The sequence below is a fragment of the Gobio gobio genome (genome assembly GCF_949357685.1).
Source record: "Gobio gobio genome assembly, chromosome: 10".
Classification (NCBI taxonomy): domain Eukaryota; kingdom Metazoa; phylum Chordata; class Actinopteri; order Cypriniformes; family Gobionidae; genus Gobio; species Gobio gobio.
The window spans coordinates 32094710-32109777 of NC_137116.1; the positions used below are offsets into that span (position 1 = coordinate 32094710).

General features: G+C 36.6%; 1 protein-coding gene across 1 annotated transcript in view; it reads right to left on the reverse strand.

The window, feature by feature from the left end:
• Positions 1–395: 395 nt before the first annotated feature.
• The window catches only part of LOC307132372 (uncharacterized protein), a 117619-nt gene continuing 102946 nt past the window's right edge, over positions 396–15068 (reverse strand). Inside the window, exon 5 of the mRNA XM_079826625.1 lies at positions 396–1116. Coding sequence (XP_079682751.1) covers positions 814–1116 — 303 coding nt within the window. The 3' untranslated portion in view covers positions 396–813. The remainder of the gene's footprint in view (positions 1117–15068) is intronic.

A 15068-nucleotide genomic window follows, 5' to 3' on the forward strand; every position in this document is an offset into this window, starting at 1 on the left:
GTTCAAAAATCTGGGATGTGATTTTTGTTTTTGAAAGACGTTTCTTATGCTCACCAAGGCAGCATTTATTTGATTTAAAAAATATATATATATATTGTGAAATATTATAACAAATATTTAGCAACTGAAATATTAGTAACTGTTTTCTATTTTACTATATTTTAAAATGTAATTTATTCCTGTGATGGCAAAGCTGAATTTTCAGCAACCATTATTCCAGTCTTCAGTGTCACATGATCCTTCAGAAATCATTTTGATATGCTGATTTGATGCTCAAGAAACATTTCTTATTATTATCAATGATGAAAACAGCTGCTTAATATTTTTGTGGAAACTGTGATACATTTTCATGATTTTTTGTTGAATAGTAAGTTAAATAGAAATCTTGTGTAACATTATAAATGTCTTTACTGTCACTTTTGATCAATTTAATGCATTCTTGCTAAATAAAAGTGTTAATTTCTTTAAAAAAAAAAAAGCCTTGTGGGCAGCACGCCGACATATAGTGCCATTGTGCTTCAGGCAACCCAAGTTTGAGTCCCAACTCGTGGACCTTTCCGTTCCTGCCCCCTCTCTATCCCACTTCACTTCCTGTCTATATACTGTCCTATCATTATAAAAGCCAAAAAAAATATTTTCATCCAGTATTTCTCCTTTAGCACAAACCAAAATCAGCATGACATTTAAATCTCCACAAAAATCTTTTATACACTGTGCAGTGATACAACCATTCAGAAATTAACTCATCAATCTCTGAGTGAGTGGGTGGTCACTGCTGTGCTCCAGCGGGGCAGGGGGACTCTCCGGATTGAGTTAGAGGATGCTGAAATGTATGTTGGGCAGCCCAAGGCCTCCAGCTTTATGAGGAACAATCCTCCACTTCCACTCAAGTGGCAAAAACACCATTAGTGCTCTCCACCAGGGAACAAATGATGGCGCGAACGGATTACAATGCCATTGTGTGTGTGAGCAAGTAGATGTCGAGGGTTTGTCATGCAGCCGTAAGTTACAATGAGACCTGCTTACCTGCTCATATTTTGCTGCCTTCTGGGTATCGTTGAACAACCGGAGATTCAGACGTGCTTTCTCCTGCAGAACATGCTGAAGCTCACTCTCCTGTTATCACACAAACAACACACACAAACAGAAAGGTTAGATTCTCAGTTTTGTGGTACAAATTCTCAAGTGAGATTGCATCTAGCAGAAATATTCACAGGCACACACTGATAAACACACATTTAGAGGCAGGGTGTATTCCTGGTAAGAACAGAGAGTTTCCAACACAGCTGGTGTTGGTCAATGCATTATTCATCTTAAGGAAAGCAAGACAGGGAGAGAGTGAGTGAAGACAGTAAGAGAGAGACGCTGCGGCCCATCTGTCTTAGAAAGACTGACACTGAGGGTTTGGACTACCGAGATCAGTTGTCAACAGAAATCATGCTGTCTTCACACAACACACCTAGAACAGAGAGTCCATCACTAAGTGATAACAGAAAGAAAGAAAAGTTGTTTCAGAGGAAGAGGAAATTATTGAAGATTTTTGGATTAAAATATCCAAAAACCACTAGAAAAATGTTATGCATTATGTTGACTTGTGTACTTACATTATCCCAAATGTTTCCTAGAATGTTTAAATCTAGAGAAATTAGCAATTTTAACCAGGACATGGACCATGTCTGTACATCGCCTATCAATGACATCATACCCGCGTTACCCTCTATTTCCTATATTTTGTAGAAACCATGGAAAGACCAAACACGCTTTAATATATTATGTGTTTTATTAGACAGGTGAGCAACTGTTTGGATACATTCATCGACAGAAAGTTAATCATTGTTATATAGCTCAAAAAAGTTAGTCTTATTGTTTAATGCTTGCTTTCTTGATTTACAATGAGTTCCATGTTTTACCATGCCTGATATCGATCTTGCTTACTGTAGTGTGCAACAAGTGTCTCATATAGTAGCCGCTGAGCGAATGCACAGAGTAGCATTATAATATAACTTTCATCACACTCAAATGTAAAATGTATATATAAAATGTCAGTAATTTGGGTTAATTTGGGGTCAGTAACATTTTTGTAAGAAATGTATATTTTTATTCAGCAAGGATGTATTAAATTGATCAAAATTGAAAGTAAAAACTTTTATATCTTTACAAAAATTATATTTCAAATAAATGCTATTTTTTTAAAAACTGTATTCGTCAAAGAATCCTGAAAAAAAATTAGAACTGTAACAACACAACTATTTTGACATAAAATCTGCATATTAGAATAATTTCCCAAAACAGTTATTTTAAATTAAAATAATACTACTGTGGCAAGCAGGGCGGGCGAGAGCCGTGAGAGAGCGGCGCAAGGCCGGTGCATGATTGATGAGCGCCATCTGCGCGTCACACCGGTCTCGGATCTCTCACGGAGGAGCGACGGAAGCATAAAAGGAAGAGCGACGACAGTGAAGGACGAGAGAGGACCAGGCCTGGACTTTATGTTGTTTTGTTTTAGGTTTTATTATGTGTGTGCGGCAGTCGTCCGTGAGGAATACTTTCGTTCTGTTTATTTTAAGATTAAAGGGTTAGTTCACCCAAAAATGAAAATGCTGTCATTAATTACTCACCCTCATGTCGTTGGACACCCGTAAGACCTCCGTTCATATTCGGAACACAAATGAAGATATTTTAGTTGAAAGCTGATGGCTGAGAAAGGCTTCAGACAGGCCTCCATTGGCATTCAGTACATTGACACTTCCAAGATCCATGAAAGGCACTTAAAACGTCGTTACAAAGTCTATCTCACCACAGTGGCTCTACAATAATTTTACGATGCGACGACAATAGTTTTTGTGCGCAAAAAAAAATCAAAATAACACCTTTAACCAACTTGTTCTCGACTTCCGTGTATGCCTCCACGACGCATGCGCGAGAATATGACGCAGATCCGGCGCTCGGACAGATGACCCCGAAGCGATTTGTTTACGAGCAGAGGAAGACGCGCGTGTCTAAGCTGTTGGATTCTACATTGATCGTGCTTTAGGTCTCGGTGTAGTTCTCAAAATGGGGTTAAAGTGTGTATTTCATGGATTCCCGAACGCCGGCGCTACGTCATATTCTCGCGCATGCGTCGTGGAGGCACACACGGAAGTCGAGAACAAGTTGGTTAAAGGTGTTATTTTGATTTTTTTTTGCGCACAAAAACTATTGTCGTCGCATCGTAAAATTATTGTAGAGCCACTGTGGTGAGATAGACTTTGTAACAACGTTTTAAGTGCCTTTCATGGATCTTGGAAGTGTCAATGTACTGAATGCCAATGGAGGCCTGTCTGAAGCCTTTCTCAGCCATCAGCTTTCAACTAAAATATCTTCATTTGTGTTCCGAATATGAACGGAGGTCTTACGGGTGTCCAACGACATGAGGGTGAGTAATTAATGACAGCATTTTCATTTTGGGGTGAACTAACCCTTTAAAGTCTTTTGAATGTTCGCCAGTTCCCGCCTCCTTCTTCTTATATCAACAAACCCCGTTACAACTACTTTTATTACTGTATTTTTTGATCAAATAAATCCAGTCTTGGTAAGCATAAGAGACTTCTTTCAAAAAATACATAAAATAAATCTTACTGACCCCAAAGTTTTGAATAGTAATTTAATTAAATTTGATTTGTTTTACTATTACTATTTTACTATATTTCCCATATTTTTCACTGAAAATACAATACAAACATACTGCTCTTGTCATAGCAATGAATCACAGTAAACTGAAATTAAAATATAATTGAGAGAGACAGACAGAGAGAGAAAGTGAGAAGTACAAGAAAGTAATGCTGATGAGGCAATTGGTGAGGCTGAGAAAAGCACTCAGCACTTTGGACAGCATGCTGGTTTTATGATCGAATCATCTGTACACCTTTAAATAGCGCTGTGTAATTAGGTTAACTTCTCAAATCATTGGTTAATCTTGAATGCTGCAGAAAATTTGCATACGCCTCCTAACCAAACCCCCCATCCCACTCAGCTTCAGATTCCCCCCTCACTGCAAGAGGAAAACTTAATTACACTCCAACAACATCTATGTGTTGCGACGCTAGTGTCACTTACTCAAGCAAGAGTCACAAATGTGAGTGTCCATGTGTTTACATGCACATCTCCATGTGTGTGTGGCTTTCGATATGCTGGGGCATTTAAGGAGTATGAAAATATTTTCTACAGAGGAAAAATGTATTGCTCAGAGCGGTGATTCCCAATCTCATATCTCAGGAGAATAATATTTAAAATATTAATTTTTTGTTGGTAAGTCTCAAGCGGCAACCTCCCCCAGTTTCTCTTGAAGCCAATACGGAAGTGACTTAAACTGCAATTCGTCGACTGGCTGCTAGACACAGGCTCCAGAAGGGAGCAGAATCTCATTGAGCCCCATGTTAAAATGCCCAACTTTACAGCAGAAAAAAAACATATTTACAGCCTGGCACAAATTGTAGTTTTGGTCTATATGGTTCATTTTGCCCTTCATGACAACTGTGAGAGGGGTGAATTTTTTTATAACTCATTCGTTTACATTACATAAAGCCTTAAAGTTCTGCATAATTAAGGGCGTGGCCACTTTGAGTGACAGGTGGATTGTCGTTTGTCTGCTGTCTATTAGTCATCACGTCACCTCAGCTCCACCCACGTCCCGCCTCTTTGTCCATTTTTTGTGATGCGTGATGACGCGCTGCCAAGATGGCAACGGTCAGCACAACCCTACTTTACGCTTCAAAACAGCTCTTCAGAAACCTATGGGTCACGTCCATATTTTTTTACAGTATTTTTTATGTAACATTATGTAATGCACTGTGTGAACTAACATGAATATAAATACTTTTATTAAAGGATAACTTCAGTGATTTAGCATTAAGCTTTGTATCAGTAGAAACCCGGTAGTTTATTTGAATTATGGTACTTTCCCCCCTCATATCCCCCTGAGACGAGAGAATTGTGCATTTTATTTCTACGTCATTTTGCGTCATCAGAGGATTTTTGGCCAGAGCCTAGAGACTACAGGAGCTAGTTCCGCATGTTTTCAACCCGCCCACAGGGGAGGGATCTCACTCACAGAATGTAAATGTGCATGCCCGCTGCTGCTCGGCTCGGGCATTCATAACGGAGCGGTACGGAGCAAAGTGAGTGTTTCAACTTTTCAATGAATTCCAATGAAAGTTTAGCTTCCATATGCGAATGACAGCCGCGCTTACCTCAGCTCTGCTCAGCTCTTCGCTCTCGTGGTGAATGAAATCTGACTCCTGCTGCATCTGTGACGTGACTTTCGTTCGGCTCACTCACACTTTATTGAAAAGACACGTTCAGTTTTTAATTGTAGTGTCTGTTCTCTAACTGAACGAAATGATTTTATTACTATGAATATCAAAACAACGTTGGGGGCGGTGCCGCGGTGGGCAAGTGATAACCAATAGCCGTGGCTTTGGGAGTGGCCTCGTAAGGCAGCGAAGCAAGTGCATTCTGGGAGTTGTTGTTTTTCATCCACGAGACAAAAATACATTTTCTGTCTTTTCTCAGTCTAGAAGGCACCAAATTCAAAAATAATTTCACATTTCTACTACATAAATGACAGTTTAAATACACATTCATCTTCCCAGCGCTGAAGTGCCCCTTTAAGTAACATTAACAAAGGTTAATAAAGTGTAGCAAATTAGCTCACAGGGAAAAAGAATAATTAATTATAAATATTTTGGTTAGTTAACAGAATTAACTTGATGTAGCAGTATTAATATTACACTCAATTGACCTTTTCGTACAACGAACACTCAGTATTGATCATCTATCACCTCTCAGAATGGATATTTTGCGTAGCCACTTTCATACTGGGTACAGTGCTACTGAAAGAGCATGAAGCTATGATCGCATTGTTAAAAAGACTTTGTTTAGCAAGCAGTGACCACAGAAACAACGCTCAGGAGAATGTGTGCAAAAGTTTATTTGAATAAATCACAAACACATAACTAGTCTAAGCAAACACATACACACGATCCCGCATACATGGGTAAAATGGAAAGTGAATGAATGAAACAGAAACAGGGGAATAAAGCTATGTAAATGTAAGAGTCAGTTAACCACCTGAACATTGTTCATTGTTACGTCATCTAAACTAATGCTAATAAATGAAACCTTATTGTAAACTGTTACCGATTTTTCTATAGATTTTTCTTTCTATTAATAGACTGTTAATCCTTTACCTCAATAACACTGCCAAAATAACAATGTAATTAAAAGAGCAAAGAAAACCTATAAAATTACATCACATGTTAGTGACACTTTCCTTTATACACAGACACACACACACTTTTGCCTCATAACAGAACTAAGATCACTTCCATTTCTCTCCATTCACTCCCATCGAAAGGCCATTGTCATTTCAACTAGCGTCAATTCGCTGCAGTCACTTCCAATCTCTCCTGAGCTGCACATGATTGCATTGGCAGCCCACGGTCTAAACATCGATCCAGAAAAACTCTGAATGGATGATAGACTAAGCCTTGAGAAAAAAATTGACTGACCAAGTGTAGAGGAGAGAGAGAGAGAGAGAGCTAATGATTACAGATTAGACACATATAAACTTGATTCACATCGAATGTGTAACACTAACAAATTGCATGAAGTAGCCCAGGAGACTCAGTGCTGATTCTGCAGCAGCATAATTTGCATGAGCTGCAAATAAATAAAAAAAACAAACGGAAAAATGGGAGGGATGCCACGAGGGAGGTCATTACGAAAACATCCTATTCATTCTGCTGGAAGAGCCTGCTAATAATGTATTAGAAATGAGGCACGCACTAATTACAAACACACACACACACACACACACGCACACACACGCACATGTTTCTGGAATGTTCCGCTCTCTGTATGAGAACATATTTTGACTATATTAAAAAATAACTAACTACCAAAAAACAGTCTACATTATGAACTGTACACAATCTTTTTTTATTTTAAACTACTTAATAATGTAATAATCACATTTTTGTCTGCCTGTACGTTATTGCTTAAAAAAATTAAAAGGAAAATATACAGTTGGGTATATCTCCAAATATAATAGAATTGTTATTCCTGAACCTGTTATTCTTGTATTTTATGAGACGTTTTAAATGATATATACACTGTATAAAACCATGGTATTCCACACTGACCAAAGCTTTTATTTTATTTTTGGATGGTATTGTAGCCAGACATCCCGCTTTGTGTGGAAGATGTCCAGTCGGAGCGAGGGTAATGTACGTCGGACCCTTCCAGGAAATAAGCGGCATTGACCTTTGAGACGACACAATCTGTTCTCCTTGCTCGCCACCCCCCCCCCCCTCTCTCTCTCTTTGCAACCGCTCTGTTCAAGAGATAGCTACCATATTCCCATTGACACCAGGATTCATGCTACAATGAGCCTGAGATATGGTATATGAGATTATGAGTTAGACAGTAAATACTAAGGTCAGAAAGGGTAAAAGGAATGGTCATTTTCACTGAAGTGGTGCTTTCCCATGCAAAGGTTATCGCATTAAAGTAGTTGTCGGGGCGTTGCTATGCGGCTGCTAAATATTTTTAAGTGGCTTTGGCTAAATCTATAGTTTGAGTCACAGTCACATGTGCTCTGTGACGACCACTCAACAGAAGCATGACCTTAGAATTGAACAAGCCAGAATAAGTCCCGTTGGCAAAGTCACGCCAGCCACTTCAGTTACGCACATCTACACACTACAAGTTACACAGAGGCACTGTCCTGTCCATATGTTTACACAAAAATTTAATTGTGACATGAATTAATGATGGTATTGTTGACCCAATTAGAAGGCAAATACTAAACAAATACAATGCTTTATTGAACATTTGCCAAAAGCATTTCAGTGTGTGTTTAATTCTCACATGAATAATCTCTGATCTAATGCTTTAGGTGATGGTCCTACTCCAAATGAACCTCTGGCATTTCTGGCTCCAAGAAAGCATATGCTCTCCACTCACACACAATGCTGAAAATAGGGCCAGGCTATCGCTCTCTTAATTTTTCTTTTTTGATCATATATCTGTAGAACAGAAGAGTGTGTATATATAGGGGCTAAAGGCACACCTTAAGAAAAAAATTGCTTCTCACTACTCCCATAGAGTATGATTGCAGAAAAAAATATATGTGTTTGTATTGAACATTTATGGAGCAACAGATTTTGTATGAAAATAAATCATAAAAGTGGTTTATTTTGTTAAAAAATCTTATAAATGTATGAGGTGGGAAGGTGGGCCTTTTACCCCACACACCAGCACAGTATTGATACAAATGATTTAGCTAAAATAATGTTTTTAATAATGTCTAAGTTAATACTTATTCAAAACAATCACTTTAGCAAAGTCTGTACTATTTTCTGTTTAATTTGACAAATAAAATAATACATTTTTGTTCAATAAATACTGTAATTAAAATAATGTTAATATAAAAAACATATTTTAAAAGTAAAGATTCTGAAAGCATTGAAGAAGATCCCAAAATAATTCAATGTAGATTTATAGTAGTAACAATAAATTATATTTTATTATATGATAGGATTAATATCATATATTTTTTAAATATGATGGTTTGTTTATCTCTAAGGTGGACACCCAACTTGATATATACAAAGTTCTGTCATGAAACTCTAGATGGCGCAGGCTAATAGGTCTTTTAACTACCTGTTCGTAATCACATCACCATCTTTAGGGCACAGCCAATTGGTTCGCGATGTATCGGCAGCCATATGAGCGCTTGCATGCTCAACCTTCAAATACTCGAGTATTTGACCCGCCACCCACCACCTTCCCCAGCTCCACCTGTATAGATTTGCAATGGGTAATTCATGTACACTTGATTGTACAGCAGCAGCATTTCTTACTTACTCACAGCAGTATGTGTATTGGCAGTAGCAAGTCCTGTACTTGCTCTGCAGCAGCAGCAGAATTAAAAGCAGCAGCAGCGTAACAGATCTATTCCACCAAGACCAAACATATTAACTAGGGCTGGGACGGTATGGATTTTTTCTTACCGCGGTTGAAAAGCAAGAAATTCCCGCGGTTCAGCGGTAAACCGCTATAAAGGGCTCCCGCTCGACTTTCGTGCACAGCCGCACACGCACACACCAGCGCAGGCAATTGAACATAATAAGGAACATGTTTATTTTACATTTATTTTTTCACGTTTAGGACAGGAACAATTAGAACAGAAATGGAATAATATCTGAAAAAAAAAAGTGCTGGCAAAACGAAATATAGACTAGGCTATGGTTTACATCCCAGTCTTTATATTTTTTGCTGAGAGAGCAGATCAGATCAGATCTGAAGATGGAACAGAATAAACAAAGACAAACAAACACATTTTTATTTATCGGTATTGATCAGTAATATATATTTATTTGTTCATGTTTATTTATTTCCCATATTTTTACTTTCAGATTACAGTCGTCGTCATCAAACAATAAACTAACGACTTTCGTGCACACACCAGCGCATATAATATAATATATTATTTATATTTTTAGTATTTATATTTTTATATTACATATTTTTACAAATTCAGGCTTTTCATTTACATTTACAATTTACATCTCGTGTGTGCTTTTGTCTCAGTGGTTAATGAAGACTATTTAACGAAGGCTCAAGGCTATTTAATTTAACAAAGTGTCCCGCTGCTCACACTATACCGTGACTGTATATTATGCTACTTTTATATATAATATAATATATAATATGAATATTATTTATATTTATTTTTTATATTTTATAATATTAACATATTTATATTCATTTACATATCTCGTGTGGTGTGCACTTTTGTCTCAGTGGTTCAAGGCTATGTAACGAAGACTATTTAGGCTAATTTAACAAATAGTCCCTGCTCACACTACTGTGATTGTATGTATGTGTATATATATTATAATTATTTATGTTATTTATATTACATATTTTCACATATTTATAGTAATTTATATATAGGCCTATCTGCCTATCTCGTGTGCGCTTTTGTCTCAGTGGTGCTATTTAACGAAGGCTATTTATATTTAAGTAAGTGTCGCTGCTCACACTTGTATATTAATTATTATTTATATTTATATTACATATGTTTACATATTTATATTAATTCATACATCTCGTGTGCGCTTTTGTCTCAGTGGTTCAAATATTTACAGAGGCTATTTATTTTAACAAAGTGTTGCACACTACTGTGATTGTAAGCCTGCCAGAGGGATATCTTTTTCGATAGCCTTTTAATGAAATTGGAATTTCAGAATCACATAGCCAACTTATATTTAATTGCCTACAATAGATTATTTATTGATTATATTGAATGAAATTTCGCATGCCCAGCTTATTTGTAGCCAATCTTTCCCAAACAGAGTTGGAAGAGAGTTAAAACTTAACAGTACTAAGGAGGGCTGAGGCACGTCCAGCTCAGTTTGTTCTTTCTGAAGCCGTTGTTTTTTTTTTGCCAGCTATGGGAGAAATCGGTCACCAGCGTTCGACACAAACCCATGGCCCGGGCAGTGCGTTCTTTTTCTGCTTTCATGACTTCTATCTACCTACCCGCTATTGACGGCTGCGCAATCATGTGAGAGAATTGTGTTAAGCACGTGCAATTAAAAACTGAGGTCCTGCTTATGCGCCTGTATTTTATGCTTTAGTAAAATGAAATTCAAATTATAGGCTACAAAGACCTTACACAGGTACTCTCGCATTTGGGCCTAATAGTCAATACAAATGAAATGTTATAATGGAACATTGCGCTCCCCAACTCACGAAAGGTCGGATTTGCTCCATCTTTTGATGAAGTTTTGTTTAGAAAACCTTGAATCCATATAAGACACACATGTCATTAGTAACAATCCATGTCATTAGAATCAATGAATCCATGGAATTAGACACAACGTGCACACATTTGCAGGCCAATGTTTTTTTTTTTTGCGGTGATGGCGGTGACGATCTCAGACACGCGGTAGGCGTTACGTGACCGCGGTGTTGCGGTAATTCGGTAACCGCCCCAGCCCTAATATTAACATTGTCATACCCATTACTAATGCCAAACACTCAAAGAGTTGTCATGACATAACTTATATTTACAATCTGAATCTATGTCATGTCAACAAATGGAAAAGTCATATATTTATTATCATGTTAATTATTGTGTGTTTAGTCCCAACAACAGGGACGGAAAAACTGAAAATCATTAAGAAGACCTTTGTCTCAAAATATATTCAATAATTTTAGCAATTCTCATTTGCTACTTAAAACTACAACATTTAAAAAAACATTTAATATTAGATCAAATTAGCACAGAATCAACTTGCTGCTCAACCCGATAGCATCAAGGATCAGCCAAATTTCCATGTGGATCTTGAAAAGAGGATGTTTTGGAAAGTGTTACGGTAAGTTCTTGTGCCATAGTGGTTTAGAGGAAAATCAAGTCAAAGGTACCATTTACCCCGTGGCGCCTTTAGCCCCGTTGTATCCTAAATAGGATGCATTACATTGATCAAAAGGTACAGAAAAATATTTATATTTCAAACAAATGCTGCTCTTTTTAACTTTCTATTCATCAAAGAAATATATCACAGTTTTACTGTATTTTTATTAATGCAGACTTAATGAACATAAGACACTTTACAAAAACATTTAAAAAAAACCCCACTGAAGAATAAATCAGAGACACTATTAAAACTATCAAATCTCTCTTAAAGCTCTCATAGTTCTGACTCACAAGACAAGGATTGCAAAAGTAGTGTGACAAGGTCTTTGAGAAACTTAATGGCCCAATGAAAAGCACATTAAAATGTCAGCATTGGAAATATCACCCAGCCCTAGTTGAAATGTTACAGAAGCATCCAAAAACAACAGCATGGAAATTATTCTTGTATTAGCATGAAATCACACGTGCATGAGGCTGCATATGCATGCATGTGGCCTGGCTGGAACTATCAGATGTAAATGTGATGAGTGATTAAGAAGAGAGGCAGATGGCCCCCTAAGAGACACTGTCCCAACATCCCACAATCCAAGAAACAAAGCAACACCACCAGCCACAGCTTTACATTACAGGCTGCTGTTCCCATACAAAACAACAACGGTTAGGAGACAGCAGAGCAAAATGGTGGTCGAGGGAAATGAAAGCGTGAAATTGGGTTCTGAAGTGTTTTTATTCCTTGAATCGCTTTTCATGTCATGTAAGGACAGCATCTCTCTTTTTGTGTTTTTCCCATTAATTCCTTTTTTTCCCCCCATCAACAAAAGCAAACTGCTGGAGCCGAGGGGACAAACGGCCTGCTCTACCACTAATGGATACAAAAAAACATGAAAGTATATGTATACTCACACAACACACACACACACGCTACTCAAACAACCCAAGGCACCTCGTAGACAGTCCAAAGGCTAGTACACACTGCTTTTAGGTAATTGAGTTTGGCCCTTGCAGCTCACCGCTCCATCTTTTAACACAGTGTGCTAGTGAAGTTGTACACTGGGAACATTATAGATCTGATTGCATTTACGCAAAGAGGTCATGGGAGATAAAAATATGCACTCGGATAGCATTTTAGAGACTTTCAGTTGTAAAACTTTAGTTAAACGTCCTGTAATAGCATCCTTTTAGTCTTTTGCACTGTGAAGAACTTCTAGCCTGATTTCAGACATTTTCACACGCTGAGACTGAGGGAATTTGACACCGACTCAGTCCATGATATAGGTTAAAAAGTTTCTTGATATCAGTTTTATTCAATGTTATTAAAGTAAAAATTGTACTGTGAAAACTTGTTAATTGGTTAACTGTAAGTGCCTTGCTCTATACATTGAAAAAAAAATTTAATAGATCTAATGGGGCATTTTATAGAATTTACAGTAAAATACCATTAAATGTACAGTATTTAGAATTGAATTATAACGGTAACACTTTACAATAAGGTGCTATTTGTTAACATTAGTTACACAAGTATATTGTATAACTAGTACATTAGTAATAGCAGTATATTTTTAAAGCATTTATTAATCTTTGTTAAAGGTAGTTAGTAAAAACATAATTGTTTATTCTTTGTTCATGCTAGTGCATTAATTAAATGTAAAAAACTTTTGATTAAAAATGTTGAAATTAACATTGATTAATATCAATAAATGCTGTAAAAGTATTGTTCAGTGTTAGTTCATGTTTACTAATGTTAACAAATGAAACCTTATTGAAAAATGTTACCCTTATAATTTACATAAAAAACATTTACATTTTTTTTTCACTGAAATAACTGTTTCGTTTTAGTGTTTTGTTTTGTATCTGTTATGTACATTAGGGTTTTATGTTAAATCGTGTTGTTAAATTAATGTTTATTGCATTATGTTACTGTCATGTTACCATGGTGTTTTGTATTTATGTGTGGATGACGCCCAGCAAAGGTAAAAAAAAACAAACAACATGATTTAAACATTATTAGTTATAGAAAATTTCATTCAGTTAGTGACATTTTCTTAACTGTAAAAAAAAAATAAAGAAGAAAAAAAAAATATATATATATATATACATTTATTTTGTGTATTTACAGCCTAGCGGTGTCAAGCAAAAAAAGCTGACTGCATTACACCTTAGTTGTTGGTATGCTTGGAAAAAATGAACTGTTTGTATTCCATAACATGTCAGGATCTTCCATCTGGAATGGAGTGAAAAACGCTGATGTTTCAGGTGTAGTTCACTCATTAGTGGTGGTGGCCTGGCAGCTGTAGAGGTTTTTAGATGAATGTTCTGCCAATCCACAGCAAACAATGTTTAATAAAAAAAGAGACTTCTATCAGGCTTTGCCAGTGTTCGTGTGTGTATACCTATCAGTAGATTAAGCTCAGTGATTTTACAGTTGTTGCTGTGAATATGGAGCCTCCTGTGGCATACAAAGAGCCTAGCTTTTTAAATGAAGACATATAGGCTAATTATGTTTTCAAATAGAGTAAATTATAATCATTAGGGTACCCCAAACCCTGAGAGAAAAGTACTTTTAGAATATACATACATACAGCACCATTCCAGATTTTGGGGTAAGTGACAGTAAAGACATTTATAATGTTACAAAATATTAGCCTGACACCGCCCTCCTACGTACTTCCGCTCAATTTTAATTTTCCTTCAGTACTCCGTCTGGGATTGTGGTATAATCTCTGGTTTTCTCCAGTCAAATTTTAACCGGTACAATCAGCGAACAGAAGGAGTGGCTGAGAACGATGACGTTGATGTCGTGCTCTAGTTTTAGATGACATACGTCACGACCAAACGTTAGCGATTGGTTATGGCAGATCCAGAGTGGCTCTGGGCAGATCCAATAGTTTTAAACTTCAACAGAGTACCCGCCTTCAAGGAAGTAAACGCTTGTCAGTAGAGAGTGGCCAGACTCTTTGTACAAATGAAATGTACGAGAGTCTGGTAGGACCAGGCTAACAAAATATCTCTATTTCAAATAACTGCAGTTCTGTATTTATCATGTATCAGTAACTGCAGAAATGTATCATGGATTCCACATGTATCATGGTTTTTCAATAATATGAAGCAGCACAACTGTTTTCAACATAATAATAATAATAAGAAATGTTTCTTGATCATCAAGTCAGCATATTCAAATGATTTCTAAAGGATCATGTGACACTGAAGACTGGAGTAATGATGCTGAATTTACAGTCTTGTCATTACAGGAATAAATTACATTTTAAATGTTTAAAAATAAAAGTTGAATTCTCACTTAACAATAAAAAATAGAAAGACATGTACAGTTAACCAAAGTGCAAAATATCAGACTTTTCCACCTCAAAGCTTATAATACATAATGCTAAATAAATAAATATAATAAAATAGAAAGTTAGGATCAATATTTTAATGTGAGAATCTATACAACATCTGTACTTGAAGTATTAAGACTTAAACAGTGATGCACTCATCCTTAGAGTCACAGCACAGAATACAAGAGCTCATATTCAATTAATTCCACCAAAAACCAGGAATCAAATGTGAAACTTAGGGCATGACCCATTTAAAAGGTCTTCCTCAG